Source organism: Melospiza georgiana, chromosome 29 (genome assembly GCF_028018845.1).
Source record: "Melospiza georgiana isolate bMelGeo1 chromosome 29, bMelGeo1.pri, whole genome shotgun sequence".
Lineage (NCBI taxonomy): Eukaryota > Metazoa > Chordata > Aves > Passeriformes > Passerellidae > Melospiza > Melospiza georgiana.
The window spans coordinates 303,693-330,093 of NC_080458.1; the positions used below are offsets into that span (position 1 = coordinate 303,693).

General features: G+C 47.9%; 1 protein-coding gene across 1 annotated transcript in view; it reads right to left on the minus strand.

The window, feature by feature from the left end:
• Positions 1-9,304: 9,304 nt before the first annotated feature.
• Positions 9,305-26,401, minus strand: part of LOC131094385 (TOG array regulator of axonemal microtubules protein 2-like) — a 98,404-nt gene continuing 81,307 nt past the window's right edge. The window contains exons 4-14 of the mRNA XM_058041979.1: positions 22,035-22,140; positions 21,063-21,298; positions 19,390-19,542; positions 18,367-18,397; positions 17,029-17,132; positions 14,936-15,140; positions 13,545-13,761; positions 12,377-12,463; positions 9,983-10,214; positions 9,766-9,841; positions 9,305-9,310 (exon numbers count right to left, since the gene is read on the minus strand). Of these exons, the coding sequence (XP_057897962.1) occupies positions 9,305-9,310; positions 9,766-9,841; positions 9,983-10,214; positions 12,377-12,463; positions 13,545-13,761; positions 14,936-15,140; positions 17,029-17,132; positions 18,367-18,397; positions 19,390-19,542; positions 21,063-21,298; positions 22,035-22,140 (1,453 nt within the window). The remainder of the gene's footprint in view (positions 9,311-9,765; positions 9,842-9,982; positions 10,215-12,376; positions 12,464-13,544; positions 13,762-14,935; positions 15,141-17,028; positions 17,133-18,366; positions 18,398-19,389; positions 19,543-21,062; positions 21,299-22,034; positions 22,141-26,401) is intronic.

Genomic DNA, 26,401 nt, shown 5'->3' on the forward strand with positions numbered 1-26,401 from the left:
CATGGTTCCCACCCTTTCCCTGCACCCTTTGCCCTCACGGTTCGACCTTCGGGAACGGGGAGGGAGGAGGAGGGAGGGAGGAAGAGGCTGAGCGGCAGCAGAAGCAGCTGGAGAAGGGGAGAGGGAACCCTGGAGTAGCCGCAGCCCCGGGAGCATCACCCCCCCATTCCACAGGTGCCTGGAGAAGGGGGAGCTCGGCCCAAACCTGCTGGGGGGTGCCTGGGTTTGGGGTTTTATTCAGGGGAAGTTTGGAGCTGGCAGGGCTCCAAAGCCGAGCCACAGATGGCCCTTAGGGGGACATCCGGGGTCCCCAGGAGGTGTTTTTGGAGGGTCCCAGAGCCAGCAGTGGCTGCTCCCAGTATGAGCCCAGTCCCTCCCAGTCATTCCCTATGATGATACAATTTGATCACAGCACAGTCCCAGTTCTTCCCAATTTCATCCTGCGTGTTCCCAGTTCTCCCAGTTGTCCCTAGCATAGTCCTAGGCACTCCCAGTATGATCCCAGTCTCTCCCACCAGGTCCCTAGTCCTTCCCACTTGCCCCCAGCGTGTTCCCAGTTCTCCCAGCACATTCCCAGTGGCTCCTAGTCCGGTCCCAGTCAACACCCATATGGCCTCAGACACTCCCAGTATATCCCAGTTGCCCTGGACATTCTCATAGTCATTGTCAGGCACTCCCAGTTACCTTAGGGTGGTTCACTTGCCCCCTGTTTTATCCCAGTTGCTCCCAGTTCCTCTAATTATGTCCCCCAGCATGGGCCTGGTAGCTCCCAGTAACCCCCAGTCAGGGTCCAATCACACCCACTCTGATCCCAGTATGATTGTAGCCACTCCCTGTATGATCCCAGTCACTTGCAGTCTAATCCCAGTTGCTCTCAGACACTCCCAGTACGATTTCAGTGCCCCTAGTGTTATCCCAGTTGCTCCCTGTCAATGCCAGCATAACCCCAGTAGCCTCCAGTATGATCCCAGCGTCTCCCTGTCTCTCCTAGTTTATCCCAGTTGCTTCCAGCTTGTTCCCAGTCACTCCCACTTCTTCCCAGTTGCTTTCATCATCATTCCAGTTTCTCCCAGTCAATCCCTCCATGATTCCAGTCCCTCTCAGAGTGATCCCAGTTGGTCCCAGCATGGGCCCAGCTGTTCCCAGTGTGCTTCCATCACTCCCCCATGGTTACAGACACTCCCAGTATGGTCCCAATTGAACTCAGTTGTCCCTGGTATAGTCCCAGTCACTCCCCATATGATCCCAGTCCCTCCCAGCATGGTCTCACTCACTCCCAGTTACCCCCAGTGTGGTCCCAGTTCTCCTCAGCATGGTCCTGGTTGTTCCTGTGTGGTTCCAGTCATCTCAGTATGGTTACATATTGAGAGTTTTTGCAGATTGAGGAGTTTTTGTTAGACAATGGCCATATTCAGCCGAAGCACAATCCAGCCTGCTTGTACTAATGGACAATGGACACATGCACAAACAATTAATAATGGACATATTCAGAAATGGGGGTGGTATATCCTTGGAAGAGATACAAGAAGAAGAGTCATCAGGACTCAGCAAGTTTGTCAGCAAGCTTGGGAAAGTAAGAAAAAAGTAAGTAATGGGTGGGTGTCCTGGGTTGACTAAATGATGCTTTTATCCCCAATTGTCTCATTCTGTTTATGCTGAATAATAAGTTTTACACCTGTAAGACTTGTTCCAGAGAGTGAAGGGGGGGAGAGAAGAAGCGGCAGGTTTTTTTCAGACACTGCACTCACTCCTCCACATTCCTGCTCTGGACTGTGTTGTCTGTGGATGTGCAGTTTTTTGCTTTTGCTTTTAGTTAGTTAGCTAGCTGAGACAAAGGAGACAAAGAAGTTCCCTGGACTGTGGGGTTTTTTCCCTTTTCTTTGGAGCTGTTCAAACCTGCTCTGGACTGAACACCAGAAGAGCACCGGCAGCTACACGTATGGCCACTGGGCCAGGCCTGGCCTGCGACACTTCCAGCACCAGAGGGACTGATCAGAGACTGAGTGAGCTGAGCTGCAACCCAGGGAGGGGACTTTCTCAGTTTGTCATCTCTTTTGGAGCGGCAAGGGGTTTTATTGTTTAATATTGTTTAGGTTTTATTGTTTAATAAACAGGTTTTTTCCACCTTTCTCCAAGGAGGTATTTTCTCCAGGACCAGTTAGGGGAAGGGGCTGATTTAATCTGCTTTCCTACTGGAGCCCCTTTGGGATTCTCTTCCAAATTTGAACCAGGACAAATACATCTATTGGTGCCCAATGCGTGGCTCAAGAAGGTGGAGAAAAGCTCTATTGATTGTATGTTGGTTGTGCTCACTCTCTAGTGAGTTAAAGCAATCAGTAGCCATGTTGCTTGAATTCCTAATGTCTCTTGGGGTGGAGGCCTTCACGTGGTTCTGGTCTCTAGAGCTTTTTGAGGTTTTAATACCTTTCTGGTCACTAGGATTATTGTCCATAACCCGTAATTTTTATGGTAGTGCGGCACGGATTGGAATAGTTGTTGTGCTGGCCTTGGTGATAATGATTTATAGAGCATTTACAAAGATACTGGAGTCAGTTTATGATATTTATGGTTTACGGTTTCTTCGTCCTACCCTGCATCCCAGTTCCAGTAGTATGTTTTGGGAATTTATTAGTAATTGCACCCAGTTTGTTAGAGGAGGAGCAGGGAATGAGGCTTTCCAGCCTTTCCTTTCCTTCTTCTCCTTTGAATCTGTTATGTCACTTTTTGAGAATGTTCCGTTTCCCCTGAATGTTAAAGAGACCATCTTTCTGGTATTTAATCTGGTATTTAATCAAACTTCCTCTATATGGTCTGCAGCTTCTCTAGAATGAGGGCTGAGATATCCAGAGGAGTTGGTGAGACCATTGACCCAGAAGCAGATGCAGGCCTGAAAAATCCTAAGTGGTGTGGAGAATGGGAAAATACAGGCTAAACCCTGAAGGAGTTTTCTCATCCTGTAGACTGGGATTTTCCACGGGAACAAATTAAGAACCCAGCTGAGGTGGGGAAATACTTAAAAACAAAGTGCCATGATCATTCTAAAGAGAAAAGGCTCATTGCAATAAGCTGGGCCCTGGCCTATGCTTATCCCACTCTGTTAGATACTGTCGGGCAGCAGACAGAGGCAGGGGGGCAGGGAGATAAATCAGCAACTATCCCAGTCAGGCTACAGCTAACAGCCCAGGCTCAAAGCCAGCAGCTAAACCAGATAGTGAGCCTAAGCCAGCAGCTAAACCAGACAATAAGCCTCAACCAATGGCTGTTGCTACCAGCACTAGAAGTGGGAAATTCACGGACAAGACCGATCGACCAGTGGAGGCACGGACAAGACTGATCGACCAGTGGAGGATGATGATGATGATGATGATGATGATGATGATGATGCTGATGATGATGATGATGATGCAGCAGGAGAAGGACCCTCAATGCCTCCTGACATAAAATCAGGAGTCAAACCAGCAGGCGCAAGATCAGAAGCCAATATTGAGTCCTTTTCTCTGAAGGACCTTTGTGGCCTACAGAAGGATTACACCCAATGACCTGATGAATCCATAATTAGTTGGTTAGTCCATCTCTGGGATGCTGCAGGTGAGGCTACAATTCTGGACAGCACTGAAGCCAGGCATTTGGGATCCCTGTCACAGGATCCTGTCATCGACCAAGGAATGATGAGGGGGACTACTCCACGCAGCCTCTGGGCACGGGTCTTGGAAAATGTAGAACAAAGATACCTGTGTGCAGATGATCTCTATATGCAACAAACCCAATGGAAGACCATAAAAGAAGGGATCCAACACCTGAGAGAAATGGCAGTGGCAGAGATTATCTTCTCAGATGATGTAACAACTAGGAACCCAGACTTGATACCATGCAGGTCTGTGATGTGGCGGAAACTTGTACGACTTGTGCCACATGAATATGCTTCTGCCTTAGCCATCATGAAGTGGGATGAGAGGGATGAGACTGTGCTGGATATGGCAAAGAAGCTCCGAGCATATGCAGATGCTGTGCATGGCCCAACACATGCCAGAATCGCAGCAGTAGAAACATGTCTGCAGAAATTAGAGGACAAGATAGAGGAGAATCATAAGAAGTTCAGAGAGGAGATTAAAGAAGACCTTCTCCAAATCTCAGATCAGAGGTTCTGGTAGCCAACACAGATGTTACCCAGATGGCAAGAGAAGGTACACCTCACGAGCTGAGCTGTGGTTCTACCTGTGTGATTGTGGAGAAAACATGAGGAGATGGGATGGAAAATCTCCTGCTGCTCTGGCACAAGGGGTGCATGAACTGAAGGAAGCCACCAGAAGGAAAGCAGCTCCAGTTGCCCACAGCCGAACTGCCAGGTATGATGATGATGATGATGACATGTCCGATCCCCTTGAAGGAACATCCAAGACATATGCCCAGGGAAAGAAAGATAAGCAGGCTTAGAGGGGCCCTGCCTCTAGCCAGGTAGAGGCTAGGGAAAACCGTGTTTTCTGGTCTGTGTGGATTCGTTGGCCTGGCACATCGGAACCACAAGAGTATAAAGCTTCGGTAGATACTGGTGTGCAATGCACATTAATCCCATCGAGACGTGGAGACAGAGTCTGTTTCTATTGCTGGTGTGACAGGGGGATCCCAGGATTTCACTGTGGTGGAAGCTGATGTGAGCCTGACTGGGAATGAGTGGAAGAAACATCCTATTGTGACTGGCCCAGAGGCCCCATGTATTTTGGGCATAGACTTCCTCCAAAGTGGGTATTTCAAAGACCCAAAAGGACTCAAGTGGGCATTTGGGATAGCAGCTGTAGTGACAGAGGGCATCCAGCAAATGAACACCTTGCCTGGACTGTCTGAGAATCCATCTGCAGTAGGAGTCCTGACGGGAGAAGAGCAATAGGTGCCAATTGCCACTTCCATAGTGCATCGACGACAGTACAAGAACCACTTGAGATGCTGTGATGCCCATCCTTAAGATGATCCAAGAGCTGGAGAGCCAAGGAGTAATCAGCAAGACTCACTCACCCTTCAACAGCCCCACTCGGCCTGTGCACAAGTCTGACAGAGAATGGAGATTGACTGTGGACTATCGTGGCTTGAATGAAGTGACTCCACTGCTGAGCGCTGCTGTGCCGGACATGCTGGAACTCCAGTACGAGCTGGAGTCCAAGGCAGCAAAGTGGTACTCCACTGCTGACATTGCTAACGCGTTTGTCTCCATTCCTCTGGCAGCAGAATGCAGGCCTCAGTTTGCTTTCACCTGGAGGGGCGTGCAGTGCACCTGGAACCAACTGCCCCAGGGGTGGAAGCACAGCCCCACCATCTGCAATTGGACTGATCCAGGCTGCACTGGAAAAGGGTGAGGCTCCAGAACACCTGCAGTACATGGATGACATCATTGTGTGGGGGAACACAGCAATGGAAGTATTTGAGAAAGGAGAGAGGATCATCAGGATTCTGCTAGAAGTCGGCTTAGCCATCAAGAAGAGAAAAGTCAAGGGATCTGCTCAAGAAATCCAGCTCCTGGGAGTGAAGTGTCAAGACAGACGGAGTCAGATTCCCACTGAGGTCATCAACAAGATCACAGCTATGTCCCCACCAACTAGCAATAAGGAAACGCAAGCTTTCCTGGGTGCCATAGGTTTTTGGAGGATGCACATTCCCGAATACAGTCAGATCATGAGCCCTCTCTACCTGGTTACCTGCAAGAAGAATGAGTTCCACTGGGGCCCTGAACAACAACAAGCCTTTGCCCAGATCAAATAGGAGATTGCTCATGCAGTAGCCCTTGGCCCGGTCAGGACAGGACCAGAGGTAAAGAATATGCTCTACTCTGCAGCAGGGAACCATGGCTTGTCCTGGAGCCTTTGGCAGAAGGTGCCTGGGGAGACTCGAGGCTGACCACTGGGATTTTGGAGTTGAAGATACAAAGGGTCCAAAGCCAACTACACTCCCACAGAGAAGGAAATCTTGGCTGCCTATGAAGGAGTCCAGGCTGCCTCAGAGGTGATTGGCACGGAAGCACAACTCCTCCTTGCACCCTGACTACCAGTGTTGGGGTGGATGTTCAAAGGCAAGGTTCCTTCCACCCATCACGCCATTGACACTACATGGAGTAAATGGATTGCTCTTATCACACAGCGTGCCTGTATAGGTAAACTGAATCACCCTGGGATTTTGGAGATAATTACAAACTGGCCAGAAGGTGAGAACTTTGGTCTGAATGACGAAGAGGAACAAGAACCAGTGACACGTGCGTAGAAGGCTCCTCCCTATAACCAACTGCCCCCAGAAGAAACATGCTACGCTCTTTTCACTGACGGTTCCTGTCGCATCGTAGGGATGAACCAGAAGTGGAAAGCAGCCATATGGAGCCCTATTACCGCACCTGAGTGGGTCGCAGCTGGTGAGAGAGAGACGGTGAATCTTGTATCTTGATCAGAAGGCTGATTTATTAAGATATTATATATAATACATTATGACTATACTAAATAGAATATAGAGAGAGGTTTGCAGAGCAGCTAGGCTAGGCTAAGAATAGATAGAAAGAATCTATAACAAAGTTGTGGCCAAGGACTCAGTCCCCTAGCTTGCACTGATGATTGGCCCTTAATTATAAACATAGGAAATGAGCCAATCAAGGTGTCCCTGTTGCATTCCCCAGCAGCTGATAATAATTGTTTACCTTGTCTTCTAAAGCCTCTGGCCTCCAGAAGACGCAGAAATCCGAAAGAAAGGATTTCTGTGGAGACATGTCTGCGACAGAGCCCCACACAACAGGTTGGACAAGCTACTGAAGGAGAAGGTGGATCAAGTCAACTTGCAGAACTCAAAGCTCTTCAGCTGGCCCTGGACATTACTGAGGCACAGAAATGGCCAAAGCTCTGTCTTTATACTGTTTCATGAGTGGTAGCCAATGCTCTTTGGGGTTGGCTGGAAAGGTGGAGAAAGGCCAACTGGCAGCATGGGGGAAAACCAATCTGGGCTGCTCATGAGTGGAAAGACATTGCCACTCGGTTAGAGAAGCTACCTGTGAAAGTCCACCATGTGGATGCTCATGTCCCCAAGAGTTGGCTAATGAGGAACACCGAAACAACGAGCAGGTAGATCAGGCAGCAAAAATGGAGGTGTCAAAGAGAGACTTAGATTGGCAACATAAGGGGGAGCTGTTCCTAGGTCAATGGGCCCATGATGCCTCAGCCATCAGGGCAGAGATGCCACCTAAAAGTGGGCACAAGACCGAGGGGTGGATTTAACCATGGACAGTATTTCTCAGGTCATCCATGACTGTGAGATGTGTGCGGCCATCAAGTAGGGCAAGTGAGTAAAGCCCCTGTGGTATGGTGGGCAGTGGTCCAAGTACAAGTATGGGGAAACCTGGCAGATTGACTACATCACACTGCCCAAGACACGCCAAGGCAAGCGCTATGTGCTGACCATGGTGGAAGCCACCGCTGGATGGGTGGAGACCTACCCTGTGCCTCACGCCACTGCCCGGAACACCATCCCGGGCCTGGAAAAGCAAATCCTGTGGAGACATGGCACCCCCGAGAGAACTGAGTCAGAAAATGAGACCCATTTCAAGAATGGCCTTATCAACACCTGGGCCAGGGAACATGGTATTGAATGGATATATCATATTCCTTATCAGGCACCAGCTGCCGGGAAAGTTGAATGATGCAATGGACTACTTAAAACAACTCTGAAGGCACTTGGCGGGGGGGAACTTTTAGAAATTGGGAAATGAACCTAGCAAAAGCCACCTGGTTGGTCAACACCAGAGGGTCCATAAATAGAGCTGGTCCTGCCCAGTCTGAACCCCTGCACACAGTGGGTGGAGATAAAGTCCCTGTTGTACACGTGAAAGGTATTTTAGGAAAAACTGTTTGGATTACTCCCACTTCAGGCAAAGACAAAACCATGCATGAAATTGTTTTTGCTCAAGGACCTGTTTACACTTGGTGGGTAATGCAGAAAGATGGAGAAAGCCATTGTGTACCACAGGGAAACTTAGTCTTAAGTGAGAACTGTGTGTAAGGTTTCATTGTGATGCAGATGGAAATAGAATAAGGGGTGGATAATGTTCCAGATTGCAAGGCAAGATGCATTCTATTACCATCTGTATGGCAGCTGTCTTTTGTCAAGTGGGCAGTTTGCCTTATCTCTCTTTCTGAGTGCTCACTCCCACTCCTCCCTCAAGAGGAGACATCTGCTGATAACAGGCTATTGAATGTCACTGCATGACTGATAAGAACTATAACATCCCATTGTGAGATGTTCTGCCCAGAGGGAGGAGCCAAGCATTGCTACCCAGATATAATCCAGAGGTTTTTGAGACACCAGCGTGGCTTTCTCCACTGGATTCCCCAGAGGAACAGCAGCTCTCTCTTTTTCTACTGGATCTTCAGAGGAAGAATACATCCTTCTCTACAGATCCCCCTTGCTCCAACAGAACCACACCTGACACTTCAGGAGGGCTGCAGCCACATTTTCAATTGGATTGCCACCAATACCCCACAGGATGTCAGGTTGGGTTCTGACTCTGTCAGGGTTGTTCTAGTGTAATGCATTGTTTATTTTATCCTTTTTTTTTCCTTACCTATTAAAGAACTGTTATTTCCTGCTCCCATATTTTTGCCTCAGAGCCCCTTAATTTAAAATTTATAGCAATTTGGAGGGGTGGGGAGGGTTTACATTCTCCATTTCTGGGGAGGCTCCTGCTTTCCTTAGCAGCCCCCTGTCTTTCCAAACCAAGACAAAAACCTTTGACTATACAGGATCTTTTGGATCCACTGTCCCCCAAACAGGTCAACAGGTGACCCCGTTGTAATGCCAAGTAACAAAGGGCAGCACAAATGACACAAAAAAAACATGGCCAAAGAGGAAGAGGAGAGGCCCAATGAGGAAAGGATGTGGTGAGACACTGGCACATCGAGTGAGCTGCACTCCCATAATTTCTAGGCTAGCAGGTCCTGGTCTCACATTCTTCTCTTGGTTAATTTAAATTTTATTTATTTATTTATTTATTTATTTATTTTTCATCTTAAAATATATATACAATTAGAAATATGTCATCAAATTTTAAAGATACAATCAAAACACATTAATTCATAACTACATCTAAAGATCAGAACATATGTACAGCTGTAATTATGAAGCATAATGCATCAATCCTATTCTTCAAACACTCTTCATACAGGTGGCAGCTTCTTCCTGAGCTTAGAGGACAGAGAGCTCTTCTGGACGGGAGGCGAGGACTTTGTGGGTGAGGGAACATCAGAAGTGTCCAGAGAAAACTTCTTGGTAAGACTGTAACCAGTCAGATCTGCAAAATGGAGACACAAAGTTTGACAGAGGCCACCATGCAAACCTAAAGCATCTGAAGCTCCATATTTCCTGGGACACATTTCCTGGAAATGTCTATACAGCTGCACAGGGAAACATGCTCCTGCTGGCAGACACTTGAGGCAGGCCAGGGCACAACCCTGAGCCACTCGCCCAGGGCTAGCACAGGCACAGCCTGGCCTCTGGGCTGCCCTGGGACAGTAGGGAGGCCAGAGCCCTGTGCTCTCCAGGAATGGCTCAGCTGCACATGCACCCTCCTGCTCCTCTCCCTGCCCCACAGCTCAGCAGTCCCACAGCTCCAGGGGCACTGGCAGCAGCACAGCTCATTGCAGGGGCACATGCAGGGCTCAGCTGTTCCCTGGCAATGTGCACAGCCTCTCTGGGCTGCCACAAGACCCTTCCTCCCAGCAGAGATTGGCCCAGCTCCCCCCTTACCTCTGTGTGAGGCTGAGCCATGATTGCCTTCACCTTGTCCTCTATCTGGAGTTGCTTCAGGGCCCCCATGCCATGACTAGGAAGGGCAATGGAGAAAGTGGGAGCAGATGCACACCCTTCCTTAGAATTTAGTCATTTTTGGATCAGCTCAAAAGGAAAATCCAGACATGTCCAACTCAGTGCTTCCTCAGCTTTCTGGTGAACATCTCGCCTTCACCAGCCCATCATTTTGGAGAGGTTTTCCCGTAAATGTGGAGGCTTGCTGGCAGCACATTTCTTCAGCTGGGTGCCCATCACCTTGTAGAGGGCAGAGGCGAGCTTGGTGGCCACGGTGCAGACGTTGGCGCTCCGCACAGGCAGCGCCTTGTTCCCCAGGAAGGCCCAGAGCACAGGCAGGGCATCACGCTGGACGACTTCAGGGCTCCTGGCATGAACCCACTGCACAAGCACTGCCGGGACAGAGACACAGCTCCTTACCCACCAGCCTCACTGCAAACAAGGATCTACCTCTGCTTTTGCTTTTTGCAAGCCTCTCTGGCCAAGATCAGCAAAATAGCACCCAGAGCCCCTTGGTCCAGAAACGGGCAAAGCAGCTGATCATCTTGGGAACAGAACCACCAACCCCTCAGGACTAATTGCTCCAAACAGAGCCTTGTCCCTGTGGCTGACTTCCTACCTTTACTAAATTATTTCACAATCTCTTTCTGCATGAACAATGAATGAAATGTCCAATTGCCTTTTATTTCCATTAAGAAGTTGTCTAAACCCACACTTGAATATTTGGAAATGCACCGTAGAGAGGAAATGGAGAGATTTCTAATAAAAGGGATGATTCCATTTCTGTAACTTTGATGTCAAGTGCCAAATGTCTAATCTGGCTCTTCTCTTTGCTCAGTGGCACACAGCAAAGGGCAGGATTAGAACACACCTCAAAACTCCAGCCCACCAGAGATGGCTGCTGCCTGACAGTTGGATGAGAAACATCAGTGACCAGCTGGTGTCTTTGGCAGAGTGCTTTTGGGGCTTCCAATAAAGAGCTGTTTCAAACCTCAGGGTGTCTTAGAGAATTAACCAGACCTCGTTGCTGTGGCATTTGAGCATCTCCACATTTTAATGCTATTTTTCCTCTCAATGTTAATGGCATTTTCTCTTATGTCCACTGAAATAGGGGCATAGAGAAAGAAAAATGCTACACAGGGGACTGAAATGTAACCAAAACACGAGTGTTTTCTCAATTTGTCTCTGGAATCTCTCTGCCCATTTTTTGAACTGAACTGTATCAAACACAGACAAAAAGTTACTACCAACAGGCTTCTTGCATGGCAGATTTGGCTGAGAGATATGAAAACCTGAAATGCTCTGGAGACCATTCTTATTTTCTGATCAGACAAAATGTTGTCTAGCAGCCATTTAATATTCTGTGGTGGAAGAGACTTCATTTTCTCTATGCTGTTAATCCACCAGCAGTCATCAACATTGAAACAGCTCCTGAAAGTACCCAAAACCAATTCTGCTAATCAGGAAAGGGTTATGGTACCCATTTTAAAATGGGAATTCATTTGAGTTTAAATGCAATTAAAGACATCAGTGACTACTGAATGTGAGGAACAGCTGTCTTTTCCTATTAAATCTCAGAGAGAACATCTGCTTTTTCTAAAGTAGTCCTAATTTATGGTTAATTCCTTTATTTGAAAAAGAGATCAAAAGAACTGTTAAAATAAATTCCCTGTTCCTGGAGATCTACTTTATTCAAATGCTCTTTAAAGGGTCTTTGACATTCCCAATCTCTGAACATGCCCTTTTGAGATTCCTAATGAAGACACAAAGTGTATTACACCTTGCATTCAAAGACGTTGGCATAGTTAGAAGTGGATTTAGCCCCAGTTAAAGCAAGGCTATCAATCGTCTTTTCTACTATATATTGAGATTATAATTTTTCCATTCCTTGGCTCTTGCTGGCATACCAAGCTCCTCTGAGGAATCAATTATCAGCTGCATTTGTAGCAGTTTGGACAGCGCTGACACAGGCAGACACTGTTTGCACACCCTGAAAGGCTCAGTCCAATGCCACTGTGACAGCACAGGCAGGGAGCCTCAGCACTCTGCTTCTGTCCCTGTGCCCCCAGAGGCTGCCTTGCACTAAACACGTGCCTCTGATACCTCTGTTGAGTTCTGGCCTAAGCTGTAACCCCCAGGCTCTGCAGGGTTCAGCCTCAAAACTTTCCAAGAGAACAACAAGAATTCTGTGAGGACAAAACAAACTGATGCCCTGAGACAGCATTTGCCACCATTTCCCCTCAAGGTCACAGATGTCGCTGAGCTCCCCAGAGAGGAGCCAGCTGGGGTATTTTAGCCCCTGCCTTTGCTGGAGGTGGTTCTGAGATGCCCCAGTGAGAGCTCAGCCCCAGGCCGAGCGCTGCCCCCATCTCAGATGCTGCCCAGCTCTGCAGCAGCCAGGGAAAACCTGCCAAACCCACCTGCCTTGGCTATAGGGCAGCAGAGACAAGCTCAGCACCTCCTGATTTGGAGGAGCTGCTCTGCTGTCTGCTCACAGGCATTCCCTGTAAATACTCCCTGGGAAGAGCTCTTGGCTCAGAAGGGGAGGGCATACCTGTGATACACTCGGTGACATCCAGCAGAGCTTGGCCACTCAGGTGATTCCATTGGTAGCTGAACTCTTTCAGCAGTGACACTTTATCTACAAGGAAAACACACATTTCTGCTCACTTTTCTCAGGTCATAGGAGAAAGGACAGTGGGGAGGGAAAGGGCAGGGCCAACCCCATTTTATAAAATAAAGCACATTTCTGCTGATTTTTAAATAGTTTTCTTCTTTCCTTCCAGCCTACTTGGCAGGGTTTTAAATTCCAAAAGAAAAGCTCTCCTTTCACATTCGTAAATCCAAACATTTCTGCTGTAGCAGGAGCTGTGTTAAAACATTTCACATCAGGGACCTCAAGAGTTCAGTCACATGGAAGCAGTGAAAAGGTTCTGCATTCCGGAGCACAAAGGAAGAGCCCCATACTTGGGGCACAGAAAGGCACTGAGTCAGGCAGTTCCTGAGCTCACAGAGCAGCTGGGGAGGAGAAAGTGGAAACTCCTCTTGAAGACCTGCCTCTTCAACACTCCTTTTTTCAGGCATCTTTCCCCAGTGCAGCATTCTCAGAGCTGACATAAATCTGTGTGGCAAAGGAATTTAGAGCAGCCCTTGCCTATGTAGTTAACTGCTGTAGCCATTTTGCCCCATGCAAAACAACATGTGGAACAAGGCATCATTGACAGCTGGGTTTATACCTGTTTATTCTGAAGAAATGAACTTGGTGAATCATAAGTTCCACTTTGAAAATAGAAGACAAAGAGAAAAGTGGAAAATAGGCAGCTAATGCCTCTAATGTAGAGCCTTGCAGGTGGCTGCCCTGCAGAAGCTCTGATGGGTGAGTGTCCCTTCATGCCAACAGCAAAGTTGTTCATTTGGGAAGTCAGACGGGGCCCAAGCAAACTCCAAACCCCCTTTGCCTCTGAACTGTAGCAGAGCTGCAGCCCGGGACTTGCTCTTCAGACAAGCAGCACAGAGCCAAGGGCTCCTGGGACTGTTGGGAAATGCTGATCCCATTCCAGCCTGTTGGGGATGGTGCATAAGGACTGCACCTGCACAGCTTCTGGTGAGTGTCAGCTGGAGGGTTCCACAGACAAGAGCAGCTGTCAAGGCACTCAGCACTCTCTTGTGCAGGAGACACAGAGATGAAGTTGAGGAGAGTCCCTGCCGGGGCTCAGCCTTACCCAAATTAGCAATGGATTCTTCCAGTGCTTTCACAGCTGCCCCACGAACCCTGGGATCCTTTGAATTCAGGTTCTTTGTTATTCCTTCCACTAAACCAATGATCACCGGGTTCAAGGCATCTTTCAGGGCTCCTGTGATTTCAGCCAGCACGTCCAGCGCCCTCTGCTTCACTTTCTTGTGGCTGTCAGATATTCTCAGGACAAAATAATCAAAAATCTGTGAAGAGAACAAGCAATGTGAAAGCTGGATTCAAATGTCCTTGTTTGAAGAGTGGATGTAGCAGTCAGCAATGTCAAAGATGAAAGTGATCCTTTCTGTCAGGTCAGCCCTTGCTTGCACAATTTCACTGTTTTCCTGTGGGCCACTCACTGGAATGGTGGCACAGCCTCATTCTAGTTGAAAGATTTTCTTCTGTTTTCTGGAGGTTTGGCTGGGGACAGAATAGTTCCTATGGTATTTCTCTCCATCTATAAATCATTAAATCAATTCCATTTATTAATGCTAAAGAGTACCTTTGCTTTGAATGCAAGCAGATGTTTACAATGCCTGGTTTTCTATACAGTTGCCTCAAGTGCTGAGGGCAATAATGATTTTGCCAAAATTATGGCTGGAGGAGATCTAAGTTTTCTTTTGTTTGTCTCAGAGCCAGTGTCTGGAGAAGTGCAGGGCTCTGATCAACTCTTCCAGGATCCAGAGCATTTCTCTAAGTAACAGGTGGACTTCTAAAATGTAATGTGCTGTTCAGTGCTCATTAGAGCAGGTTCAGGCCCTTGACAGCCATATTATCAGGCGCCTTTCCCTGGAAAAAGGGAAAAAGCAGCTACTGGGAGGAGAAGGCAGAGATGAGTCCTTAGCTGTTTTCCTCCTTTTCCAAAGAGAAAAAAAGACCCCCAAGAAGGGTGAGCACTGTCTTTACTAAGAGGAATAGAAACAAGGATGGAAATGAGTAGCCAGAGCTGTGCCTGTGTAAGACAAGATGGAGTATATAGGAGTGTTGTTTTTGAAAAAACAACTGGGTCTAAACCAACCCAGCCTGATACTTCTCTTCCCTATGCAAACCCATTTTTGTCTAGAGAATAATTGCCATGCTTTCAAGGGCTGGATTCCCTTCACTTAACCCAGCAGGGAGTAGGAGAGAGCAGCAGTTACACCAGCAGAAAATTCTGCCATCATCTGATGAACAGCAGCAATAGGCACCTGCCAGACATAAAACAGCTGGATTGAAATAACTTGTCCTGAAGCCTGGACATGAATTACATTCGTCTGGGTAAGAGGGATCAGCGTGTCCCAAACAGCCAGGACAGAGTGCCAAGACACACTGAATTAACTTTGCTGCTACAGGCTTAGGAAAGGAGCTAAAGGAAAGGAGCAGTGAAGATACGCTACATACTTGGGCAATGTTAGTGGAGATGAGCTGGGGGCTGGTTTTGCACAGGTCTCGGAGGAGTTCCACTCCTTCCATCCTTTTCTGAAACCCCTTGGCTTCCAGGAGATTGTAAAGCTTCTGGAGCAGCTCCGTTTCTACCACAGCCGTAGGTGATGTGACCTGGGCTTGTGCACGGTGTAGGAGGTGTCCATCAGAGGGAGATTTCACCCTGGGAAATTAAACCAAATGAGGACCTGGTGGTGATAATTATCGTAGCATGGCATCCCCACAGTGGAAATAATTAGCATTGACTCCATGATTCCAGAAGGCTGATCAATCATTATACTATACTATACTATACTATACTATACTATACTATACTATACTATACTATACTATACTGTACTGTACTGTACTATACCATACCATACCATACCATACCATACCATACCATACCATACTATACTATACTATACTATACCATACCATAGCATACTATACCATACCATACCATACTATACTATACTGAAACTCCTTGGCCTTAAAGACAGTCTGATACAGACAGACCAGATTGGTCAATTGAATCCAAAACACCATCATCAGTGGCCAGTTAAGAAATCACCCTTTGGTAAACAAGTCTCCATGACACATTCCACATGTTCACAACAACAGGTGCAGCAAGTGAAGATAAGAATTATTTCTCACTCTTTTCTCTGATCTTCTCACAGCCTTCCCCAGGACAATGCCTGGGAAAGTTGCGCCTGATGCTGTCTATGGAGAGAGCTGCAGCCACAGACAATACTTTCAGTTAATTGTGAGCAAAACATCTTGAGCAGCTTTCCTAATTATGTGATTTCAAGCTGGAAAGTTATGAGGCTCTGAAGAACAACGTGGACCTCATGGCAATCATTACAGGAGACAATCTGCCAGTGACATTCTCACCAGTGCTCACTTAGGAAAACCAAGGATGAGATGCATCTGATCTATTTTCAGATGGCTGCCAAGGAACACAGGTCACATTGCTTTGTGGAGAAAGAGAGACACTACTGCCAAGTTTAAATGCCTCCTCATATGGGACGTGTGTGTCTTAGAATAAGGAAACTCATCACTCTGGAGAAGTGTCTCCGCAACTAGGCATGACAATCTGGAAAAGTAGCTCAGATGCACCTGAACAGATGAACAGGGCCATATTTCAAGGATTCAGAAAATCAGTAACAGAGATAAAAACAGAAGTCAGACATCCCAGAACTACTCTCACATTTCATTTGTTTCCTTAGAGTCTAGATGCACAGCTTAACAACCCCACTGGGAACAATTCCCATGATCAACCTGTCTCTTCCATGAGCACGGGAAGATGCTAGCTGTGCTACTGAGGCATGTGGTCACTTTCCTACCACTGCTGAGCAGGACAGAGCTAAATAAATCCCCTCTGCTATCAGAGGAGAACAGATATAAGCAGCTCTGCAGCTGCCATGAAGAGACAGCAAGGAGCACTTCCTGTCTTAAATGCTGGTTGCAGCACAGGGGGAAATAAACCAAACATGCTGTCCATCAAGCAAATTACATGAAGGACAGGAATATCAAGACAAAAAGTCCACATTCAGACACCGGTTGACTGAAGTTGTTCAGGAATTGCCTTGCTCCTTGCTACTCAAACTTGGTACTGTATGAGGGTAAGAAAACATGATTCAGCCAGGACAAAGCACATGCATCTTTGTGGAATGGCATCTTGCTTCCAGATTGAGATTTCTCGTCACAACATCCATCTGAAAGGACTCCACTCAGATGAAAAAAAAGCCCTGGTTGAATTTACTTGTCCCAAGTCAGGCAGCAGAGACTTGACCCTCTCACAACCTCCACAACACTGCCCTTCCACTGCACTGGATCGTCTGAGCTGCAACCAATGGGTGTCTTTTTGTCTCTCCATTTTTGTGGAAACCCCTCCAGAGAAGTTGTGGTCAGCACAATGCAGAAGTAGACATTTTTTATCCTAGAGCATTTGTAGGGAAAGGAAACAATCTGTGGCATTGGTCATCTCTGCCAGAAAGATTTTCCTGAGCAAGAGACATGTAAAGCTTGTCATGTGCTTTGTCACATCTGACAAAAGTGATCAGTACCGTTTGCTAGAAGACAATGTGGCCTGGGGCTCCTTTGAGCCATTGTTCCTCTCCTTCACCGGCTCCTTGAAAGATGGGCCTTCAGCCTTCTGGTTTTCCATCCCCTACAAAGACATAGAGAAACCCCATCAATCTTTAGAATATAAACCAGGAAATTCCCTGTTGAAAACACAAGTTAGAACCAGGATCACTGCTACCAAGGCTTAGGGAAACATTTCCTAACTTACAGATGGAAACAGAGCAGAGATTCAGTGATGCCAACTCTTTGTTTTCAATAGCCCAAGGCAGGTTATGGATGCTACCAGTCTGAGCAGCAGTCTAAAATCCCAAATTCCTTAGTCTTGAGCATAAGTGGGAGGAATGCAAACTGGCAGGCAACGAGTGTTCATGAAGGAAGCAACAGAAATCACTGGACTCTCTGGGGGTTGGCCCATTGTGTTGGAAGTCAATTTGGTTCAACACTCACTCTCCCTGTGCCTACACAAAGGCAGGCTCCCTTCTGTAATGTCGATTAAAAAAAATAAAATCCTCCCCATCAAACAAACAAAGGATTTTCCAGTGGATGCTGCTGAATTCACCAAGCTTCTTCCAGCTCCACAGGGCTTGACAGCAGGGTAGTATTCACAAAAGACAGACAGTCATTGTAGTAACTAGGATTGACCTGGACATCTTTTGTAAATCTGGAAATTTTCTTGGCACTACTACTTCCAGTGTCCTTTGCAAAGACTCTGTTATCTTGAGAAGCACAATTCTCACTTAATTTCTTTACAGGGAGCAGAGTAGGGAGAGCATGGTGGGGGCCTATGCTTAAATGTAAACCCATTTTATCCTCTTTCCCTTTCCTCTTTGTGACCAATATTGAAAATATTCAAAACCCCACCTTTTCCTTAATAATATCAGTTCCTCTGTGGTCTGCAGATGAAAAGGCTGAGGATTAACAGCTCATTCCCAGGAGCAAAATGATTCAGCAGAAGAGGAATGAGCTAAAGACAGATTGGGTATGTTTGATCTCATATTAGCAGTGGCAATACTTGCACAAAGGAGACATTTCCCCTGCCTAGCACTTACTTTCTTCTTAATTCTTGTCAGAATATCTTCCAGGTCACGGGGGGAAAGAGATTGTTCCAAAAGCATTTTAAATTGTTGATGACTGAGCAACATCTTCACCATCTCCTGTCCATAATGCCTAAGGAAGGAAGGAAGGAAGGCAGGAAGGAAACAAAACAAAAGTCAACAAACACAGGAAGAGTGTCAACAGAAGAGGCTGATGCCTTAAACACATCAGGTGCAATCCCTGCACGAGAAGGCATTACCTACTCAGCAAAGAGGGAGATTTACCTCACTTGACACTGCACAGTGAGGTACAGAGCTGAACACAAGAGGAGAATGTGGGGCAACAGAAAAATAGCATTTCACTCTGAAACTGAGGGTGTGCTTCTGTGGCATCAAAGGATCCCAGGGACAAAGCAAAACACATCTGCTTTGTTGTCAGAGCCTATTAGCAGTGTCTTGCTTGCTGCCATTGCACAATAATTTGCCTTTCTTTAACTGGCAGGGAAGCCAGGACAGAACACCTCATGCATCCTCTTGATTATTCTATACTATGTGTATGCACAGAGGCAGCTAGTTTCCCTGGTGTTCTTGGCAGTTATTAATGGCAATTTCATCATCAAGAAAGGGGATTTTGGTGGTTTGGGTTGATTTTGCCAGTAGGAAACCACAGTTTTCTTCAAGAAGAAATGTGGAGCTCACAGAGCCATAGATAACAGCATTCTAGAAATCTTCAGAACAGGTTTAGAAAGTCTGAAAAGATTGGCTAAAGATCCCTGAAATATTTCTAGGATAGTCTGAAGTTAATGAGAAATGCATGTTTGGGATCCTTCAGTGATGAACATTAGCCAACACTTTGGCTTTGTGTTGTGCACCTAAGGCAAATCAAAACTGTTGGACTGGCTGATCTGAGCTCTTTTGATCTCAGTAAAGAATCCTTCAAGCCACAGGAAAAAGTTGGCAATGCTCCTTTTTGCTGGCCAACCTCAGATTACCCAGTACAGCCATTTGCCCAGGCAATCCAGACCAAGCAGTGGTCACAGTGCCAAGGCTGACAGAGCTCAAGAAGAGTTTGGACAATGCTCTCAAGCACATGGAGTGACTCTTGGGGTCACTGCACATGGCCAGGAGATGGATTCGATGACTCTGATGGGTCCCTTCCAACTCAGCATATTCCATGATTCTATGACCCTTATTCATACTGCTAGGTAACTTCATATTCCCTTTAGTTTCCACTCTTGTGTGGTTTCACCTTTATAGCCAGACACAAAACGGTTTTCCTGTTTTGGGAGGTGAAATGAAGATCATTACCTTGTGTCCTTGTGACAGTCCTGAGCAAGCTTCCCTGCCACTTGTGGCAGCCTCTCAGCCCTGGGTGTGCCTGCGAGCTGGGTGACTCCAATTCTCTTCATCAGGGACAGGAGGAGTTGGGCCGCACACTCGCGCACCGGGGCGTGGCGGCTGCTGGGGAGGAGAGAGCAAACCCTGGGCACAGGGACAAGGAGCAGCAGCAGCGCCGGCCTTGGCCAGAGCCTGCTCCCTGCCCTTGCTGGGGGAAGGAGACTGGGCTCTCCCTGCACCTTCAGACACCTGCAGAAGGTTCTGTCCTCAGCTAAACAACAAGTTAGCACTGTACAGAAGGCCTGCCTGCATGGAAGAGGGAGGAATTCTGTCTCCCTGCACTGTCTGATACTCAATTTCTTTCACAGTATTTACTCTGAGAAAGATTAAAGAAATAGATGACATATGAATAATTTAGAAATTAGAGACAATTGATGCTGACCCATCAGAAGGTACCAGGTAAACAGAACTGCAGCAGGATTGAGGCTCTTTCCACCCATTTATCCCCAAATCTGCAGACCTTTGGAAAACAACAAATGCAGGGAAAACATATTGTGGGCCATCAAGCTGCAGAATATCCAGCAATGCAGCTTGTTTCTTCTGTGGGGCTTGGCAATGGATCCATCTGAATGTTTTACCCTATTGCAAAGCTGAGGAAAGGGTGCCAGGTAGTTTAGCCAGGCTGTCCTGTTCTAGAGAGTGTCTCTTGGGAGCTATCAGGCCCAGCACCAACATTTAAGGCAGCATTTGCTCCAACTGTCCCATGGCAGTCAGCCTGTGAAGGTGCCTGTAAAGTGATTCATCATCTCAAGGCTAACATGAAACATCAGTTTGAATAGAAAGTAGAGCTCTAAGGCCAGGACAGTCATGCAAGATTCCTTTGGCAGGGGCTGCACCTGCAGTCCAGGCTGTGCCACACCCAGCAGATTGTCCCTCATGTGCTCCAAGCCCCAGCAAGGACACTCCTCATTTCTCAAGTTAATGGCATCAAGATGACACATGGTTTTCCCAGGGCCTCTGTGGTTAGAGCTGTGAAATACCAAATACTGCTCACAGCTGCAATTGCAATTGTCCCTCTTCCCACAAAAGCACAAGGCTCTATCCTTGGCCTTTGCAGGCACTTTCCCTTCCCCATCAGTCACCACATCTAGGAAACTCTGACAGACTGGGAGAACTCCAGGAAGCAGCAGGAAGCTGAGTCAGAGGCGCTTTAGTTTGGATATCAGGAAAAAGGGTTTTTCACCCAGAGGGTGGTTGGGCACTGGAACAGGCTCCCCAGGGCAGTGGTCACAGCACCAAGCCTGACAGGGTTGAAGGAGCATTTGGACAACAATCTCAGGCACTTGGTGTGACCCTTGGGCTGTTCTGGGCAAGGCCAGGAACTGTACTCGACTGTCCTGATGGGCCCCTTCCAACTCCCCATATTCTGCACTTCTGTGATTCTGAGAACAAATGGGCTGCAGGAGGGCAGAAATAGGTGACAAGAGGAAAGAAGTGAGGTTGGATGGAGAATCAAGTCACTGAGTTCACAGAGGATACAGGATACAGGACCCTTCCCTCCCAGCATTCCCATTCTCTGTCTCACCCCTTCTCCCTCCCACACACACAAAGGTGAAGAATATCACTAAAAGAAAAGAACCTACTTGACTCCCATGTCCATGAGAGCAGTCATTGCTCGTGCAGGAGTCACATGCTCCACCATGATCCCCAGGGCCTGACTGGCTGCTTTCTGAACAAACTCTGGGGAGCTGGACACCATCTGGAGAAGGACCCGAGCAACCTCATTCACCTCAGAGTCCATATCCTTCTTCAAGGTCACAAAGAGCTCTCCCAGAGTGACAATGGCAGAGTAGGACACCTTGGACCGGAGGTTGGTGACCTGGGGAAGTCATAAGGGGAAACATAAGAATCACCTTGAAAAGAAAATCAGTTGCCTTCAACAGAAGTCCCAGGAAATGACAACACATCCCACTGTGTCCAGAGGAACATAAAAATACAAGAAGAGCAGGAGAGCACAAGCACAGAAAGGCACTTACTCTGGCACCAATTTCTGGCCTCAGACCTGCTTACTGCACGCCTAAAATAAAAATTTCATTGGGTGCTTAACACTTCTAAAATGTCCAGAGCTTTGATTATAGGCCCTTTTACTAGAAAATTAAATTAAGAGCTGCTTTCAAATCATGAATCCACAAGTCATAAAGATAAAAGAGTCAGGTGCTCCTGTTCAAAAAAGCAACACCAGGAGTTGAAGCACTCAGCCAGGAAACAGAAAACACAGGTTCAGGTCTACAGAATAATTTACAGTGTTGAATTACAACTTGGGAAGAGACTGGGACTCTGGCAAATAACATCATCAGTGTCTCAGTTTCTGTATTTGCACATTGCATTATAAAGGCACCACACTCAAAGATGAGTGTCAGATACCCGACCTGCCAGTAAATACAGCTGCTGCATGTACCCACAGATCCTACAGATAGCTGATAGACATTAGAAATATCAGGTCTAAAACCAGAAATGAAGGCAGACCTTGAGCACGAACAAGGAGATGAGCAAGCACATACCTACTCTACACACCGTGTATGAAGTATGGGGGCAATTCAGAACAATGTTCTCACCTCGCTGGTAACTGCCAAGCAAACCTCACGAAGTCGACAAAGCAGGACCTCTGAATGGGACCCAGCCAGGTGTTGGATGGTGAAGAGTCCCTTCTCCTTCAGCTCCCTGAAAGGTAGAAGATTGATTTTTCTCTCCACCAAGGCAGCACCCTCTGAAATGACCAGGCTGGCAGCTCAGTTGAACAATGGGAGGTGCTTTTCAAGGAGTGCTTAATGAAATCGGGGAACGCGTTGCCCCAGGATGCTGTGGCTGTCAAAAGCATACACAAATCCAAGAGGCAAAGAGAGGGGTTTCTGATTGGCCATTTAAGAGGAGAGCCTTTCTGAAATCTCTGGCACATGAGGCCCCTCTGTCACTGCTTCCTAGAAGCTGTGAGACCGGGCCATGCTGCTGTTTGTTGTCACCTCCATGTATCTGTCCCTGAGACACAGTGCCACCAGGCTGTTATTGGGGCATTTTCCTTCTATGTCAGCCCCAGCAGGCATTCAGCAGGGAGAGTCTGCACTGCCACTCTGGAGCTGAGTTTCCACTCTATGATCTCGGCCTCTCTGTCACCCCTCCACTCCACATCACACATTCCCCAAAAAAGCAGCAGGATGTCCTAGGAGATTCCACCCCTGGGCAACAGCTGTTGAAACTCTGGCTTTTCCCAAAAACCCCTACCTAAAACACCCCCCACAACAGCAACAGGATATTTAAAAGGTGAAAACAACTCTGTCTCTGAGCACTTGCTTTGTGCAGGCCCTCAGCTACAGGAAGGTCTGTGAGGCATCAGGGCTGCAGCCCAGGGCTGGCGATCCCACGGGCACCCTGAGTGTCATCCGGACCCCCCACACCTGCAGAAGCTCTCTGCACCTCACAAGACACCAAAGAGAAATGGGGAAGAGAAAGCAGAAGAGAAAGGGCAAAGCAAAGGTGACTGCACAAGGAGATGCATCGTGGCAGATTTTTCATGCTTATCCCAGTGGGAATGGATTCCTTGCCCCTGTGTGAGTGAAGCATCCAGCAGAGAGTGACCAAAAAGCCGTCAAAAAGAAAACCAATATCAGCTAACATTTGTATGGTTATCACCTCTGGGCCTCCTTCTGCCTGTGTATAATTTTGGGACACATGGTGAGTATTGACAAAACATCTCAGGTCCATATGAAGCAGTGAGTAGGAAGAAGTTGAATTCCAAAAGTGCAAGATACCTAGAGGATTTTCTTTCTTCTTCCTTCTCTTCTGCCATGAGCCCTTCAGGAGTACTGGCAGGCTGAGGGACTTGAAAGCACAACTCAGTCCATTTCTCAGAAAAAGGAGCTCCCTGGAGCTGCTTCTGGGACTGCCATGCAGGAGGTCATGGGGAGACCCTGTCACCTGCCATTGCTGTCAGCAGTGGGAGCAGAGAGGATCTTACTCAGTTCCACTGGCCCAGTGGCCCAAGGCACCCAAATCTCTACACTCAAAACTTCTGCCATCCTGCTTCTGCCTGATTTGCCTTCTGCCTGATTTGCCTCCAGCCAGCAAATCATCTCCTTCCAGAGCTTTCTCTCTTCCCTCAAGGTTTCCTTTGCAGCTCCATGGAGCAGCGGGCAAAGCAAGGAAACAGCACAGAGCTGCTGCAGCTGCAGCACTGCTGCAGAGCAAGGCCAAGAAAAGGCTGCTCTCCAATCTTCATCCTCTCTCTACTCTGGAGTGGTTTCACCAGTGCCCTTTGGCCCTCTGGGCTCTCGGGGCTCCGAGGCACGAGCAAGACACGCTTCTGACTGACCTTAACACTGAGAGGGACGCAGACGGAATGGGGCCTTTCTTACCAGTCATCGCTGCCCAGCAAGGAGAGTGCCTCCTGCAAGGACTGCTGCAGGTCTGCAGAGGCTCTGTCCTTCTGCCCATGCCCACGGAGCGGCTCCTCTCGGCGCTTGGCACCAGGGGCCCTCTGCAAGGTCACTGTGAGGAGAGGGTCGGCCATGGGTGCTGCAGCCCCGGGCAAGGCCCCACCATGGAGCAGCCTCAGCCGCATCTCCCAGACAGGGCTCCGTGTGCTACAAACTGGCACTGGCTCAGAGGCTTCCCTGCTCTCTGGCCCCTGGGGCTCCTTGCTTGCTCCCAGCCTCCCCCAGCTGGGCCCAGCTCCAGGCTGAAGCTGACAATTGCCTCGCAGCGCCAGCTCCCCAGTGCCACAGGTGCCACAGCCAGCGGCAGTTCCTGGGCCGCAGAGCTCCCGCTCCCTGCGAGGCAGCGCTGACCAGCAGCACTGGCTGCCCACGAGGGAACCCCTCAGGTGCCCCTCTTGTCTCAGCGCCCTGATTGCCCCCAGCCTGAGGACAGGGTCACTCTGCAACTCCCTGGGGAGAGCCCTGCAGCTGCCTGGAGACAGCACCAAGCCAAGCCTGGGCAACCCAGCCCTGCTGGGCCTGGCTCAATCCCCACGGAGCAGCTGCCAGGGAACAGCCACACCTGACCCTTCCCACCTGAGAGCGCCTCTGTTCCCATTGACTACAAATATTCCAGACAGAGGCAGCTGAGTGCACACACATTTTAGCCTGCTATTGGGAAGGGAGTACTTTATGGATTTTGCCCTTTCCAAGCATCATTAACCTTTTTCAGAGGTACACACTGCCTGTATTTCAAGGATGCTGAGGTGAAATTTATTTGCCATCTAATGGACATGTCTGTAACCACAGCAGTTTCTAAGCTTTCTCTTGTGTAAAAATGCAATTTCCAGACTAGACAGTTGATAAAAAAGCCTTCCAAATGTACTCTGAGGATAAAAATATGCAAATACAGATCCACATTGTTGGCAGATGCACTCTCTTATTAATCAGTTGACCTGGGTTTGCCTTAATTGAATTTTTTTGTAAGGAAAAAATTTTACAAGCTATGAGAAAAATCTGATGATAAAGGCATTCCTTATGAAACCCATTTGTCATCAAAAGCACTGTCAATCAAAAATTTCATGTTGTGCACTCAAAAGCTCATTTTCTAATGCATAGATTAAAACATTTGAGATGTTTAAAAGGATGGAGTATAAATATTGCACAGAATCTAGATGAACTGCTCTGGACTCTGTAGGGTTTTTGTGCTACCTTGCATGTTCTCACAAAGTATGGAGGAATGACAACTTCAAAAATATTCAGAGGGGAGCTAATCTGGATTTTACTGAGGTACCCCAGCCACTGACACCAGTGATGTAGACACACACATCTAGATTCACTGTGAATGGAGAGCCACGTCAGGCTAGTTCTGGTCAATTCTGAACATGGAAGTAGCATCACTAGATTAGAGCATTCAAGTATCACTCCTAGCTCCCTTCTTCTTATCTCACCCTACTTGGGATCACAGCACAGGCAAGGGCTACCCACAAAGGAGGGACAAGAGCCACTAGGGACTCTCTGCTGTCTATTTGCTGCAGGCAGCAAACAGCCTGGGAGCAGCAGGCAGCCCCTCCTGGCTGCCATCTGCTGCACAGGGGTGCGGCATTTGCTGGCTGACACAGGAGGCACTGCTTGTTCCCTCTTGGTTGGCACTGCAGGCTCTGGGATGGTGGCAGTGAGGAGCCATCAGGCACTTCTGGGAGCAGCAGCAGCACGACTGCACCAAGCCACTGACTGCCCTGCAGATACAGCCCTTGCTTGAAGCAGAACAGCTGGCTGCAGAACTGGACAGCAGCACAGGCACAGGGCCCAGATGGTGAGTGAACAACTGTTCATGGTGGTTCTCGTAGGAGCACAGTGAGCACAGCAGCAGACTGCCCTGCAGCTCATCCCTGCAGTCACAGCTGCCTCCTGGCACCAGTGCTGTAGTTTGGATTCTTAGGATGGGCAAAAGCCAGAGATTAGGCCTTTACCACGACTTTATTCAGTTCAACTTTCCAATGGATCTCTAAGAACCAACTGCTCCAGTACATCCAAGCTGGAGTAACTCAAAAGTAGATTTGCTTTTCACTCTCAGGACAGACTATGGAGCCAAGATCCCAGCAGTGCTGGCTGAGGCAGGAGGCAGTTTGTGCTCCTTGTGCAAGGAAAAACCCAACTGGGAAAAGCTGCCATGGAGCAGGCTTACCTGAGGAGCTGCATGGGAAGCTGCCATCCCCATGGATGATGGGTATATTGGGTAGTAAGGGCATGTTGTCCTGCTTCCTCAAGACCTTCTGCTTCAAGGCACTACCTGGGTGTTTTCTATGCCCTCTAGAAGCTGTGTCATCAACAGGTGGTAGGCTAAAGGCTGCAGGGACCAAAGAGGAGCTTGTAAGGGGAGAGTGCTGGACAGGGTGACAATGGAAAGGACCAGAAAACTTGCTGGAGCTGGGTAACATCTGCTTGTTACCCCAAAGAACTTCAAGTATAACAATGAAATACCACTTTATACCAAGTATAACACTAACAGG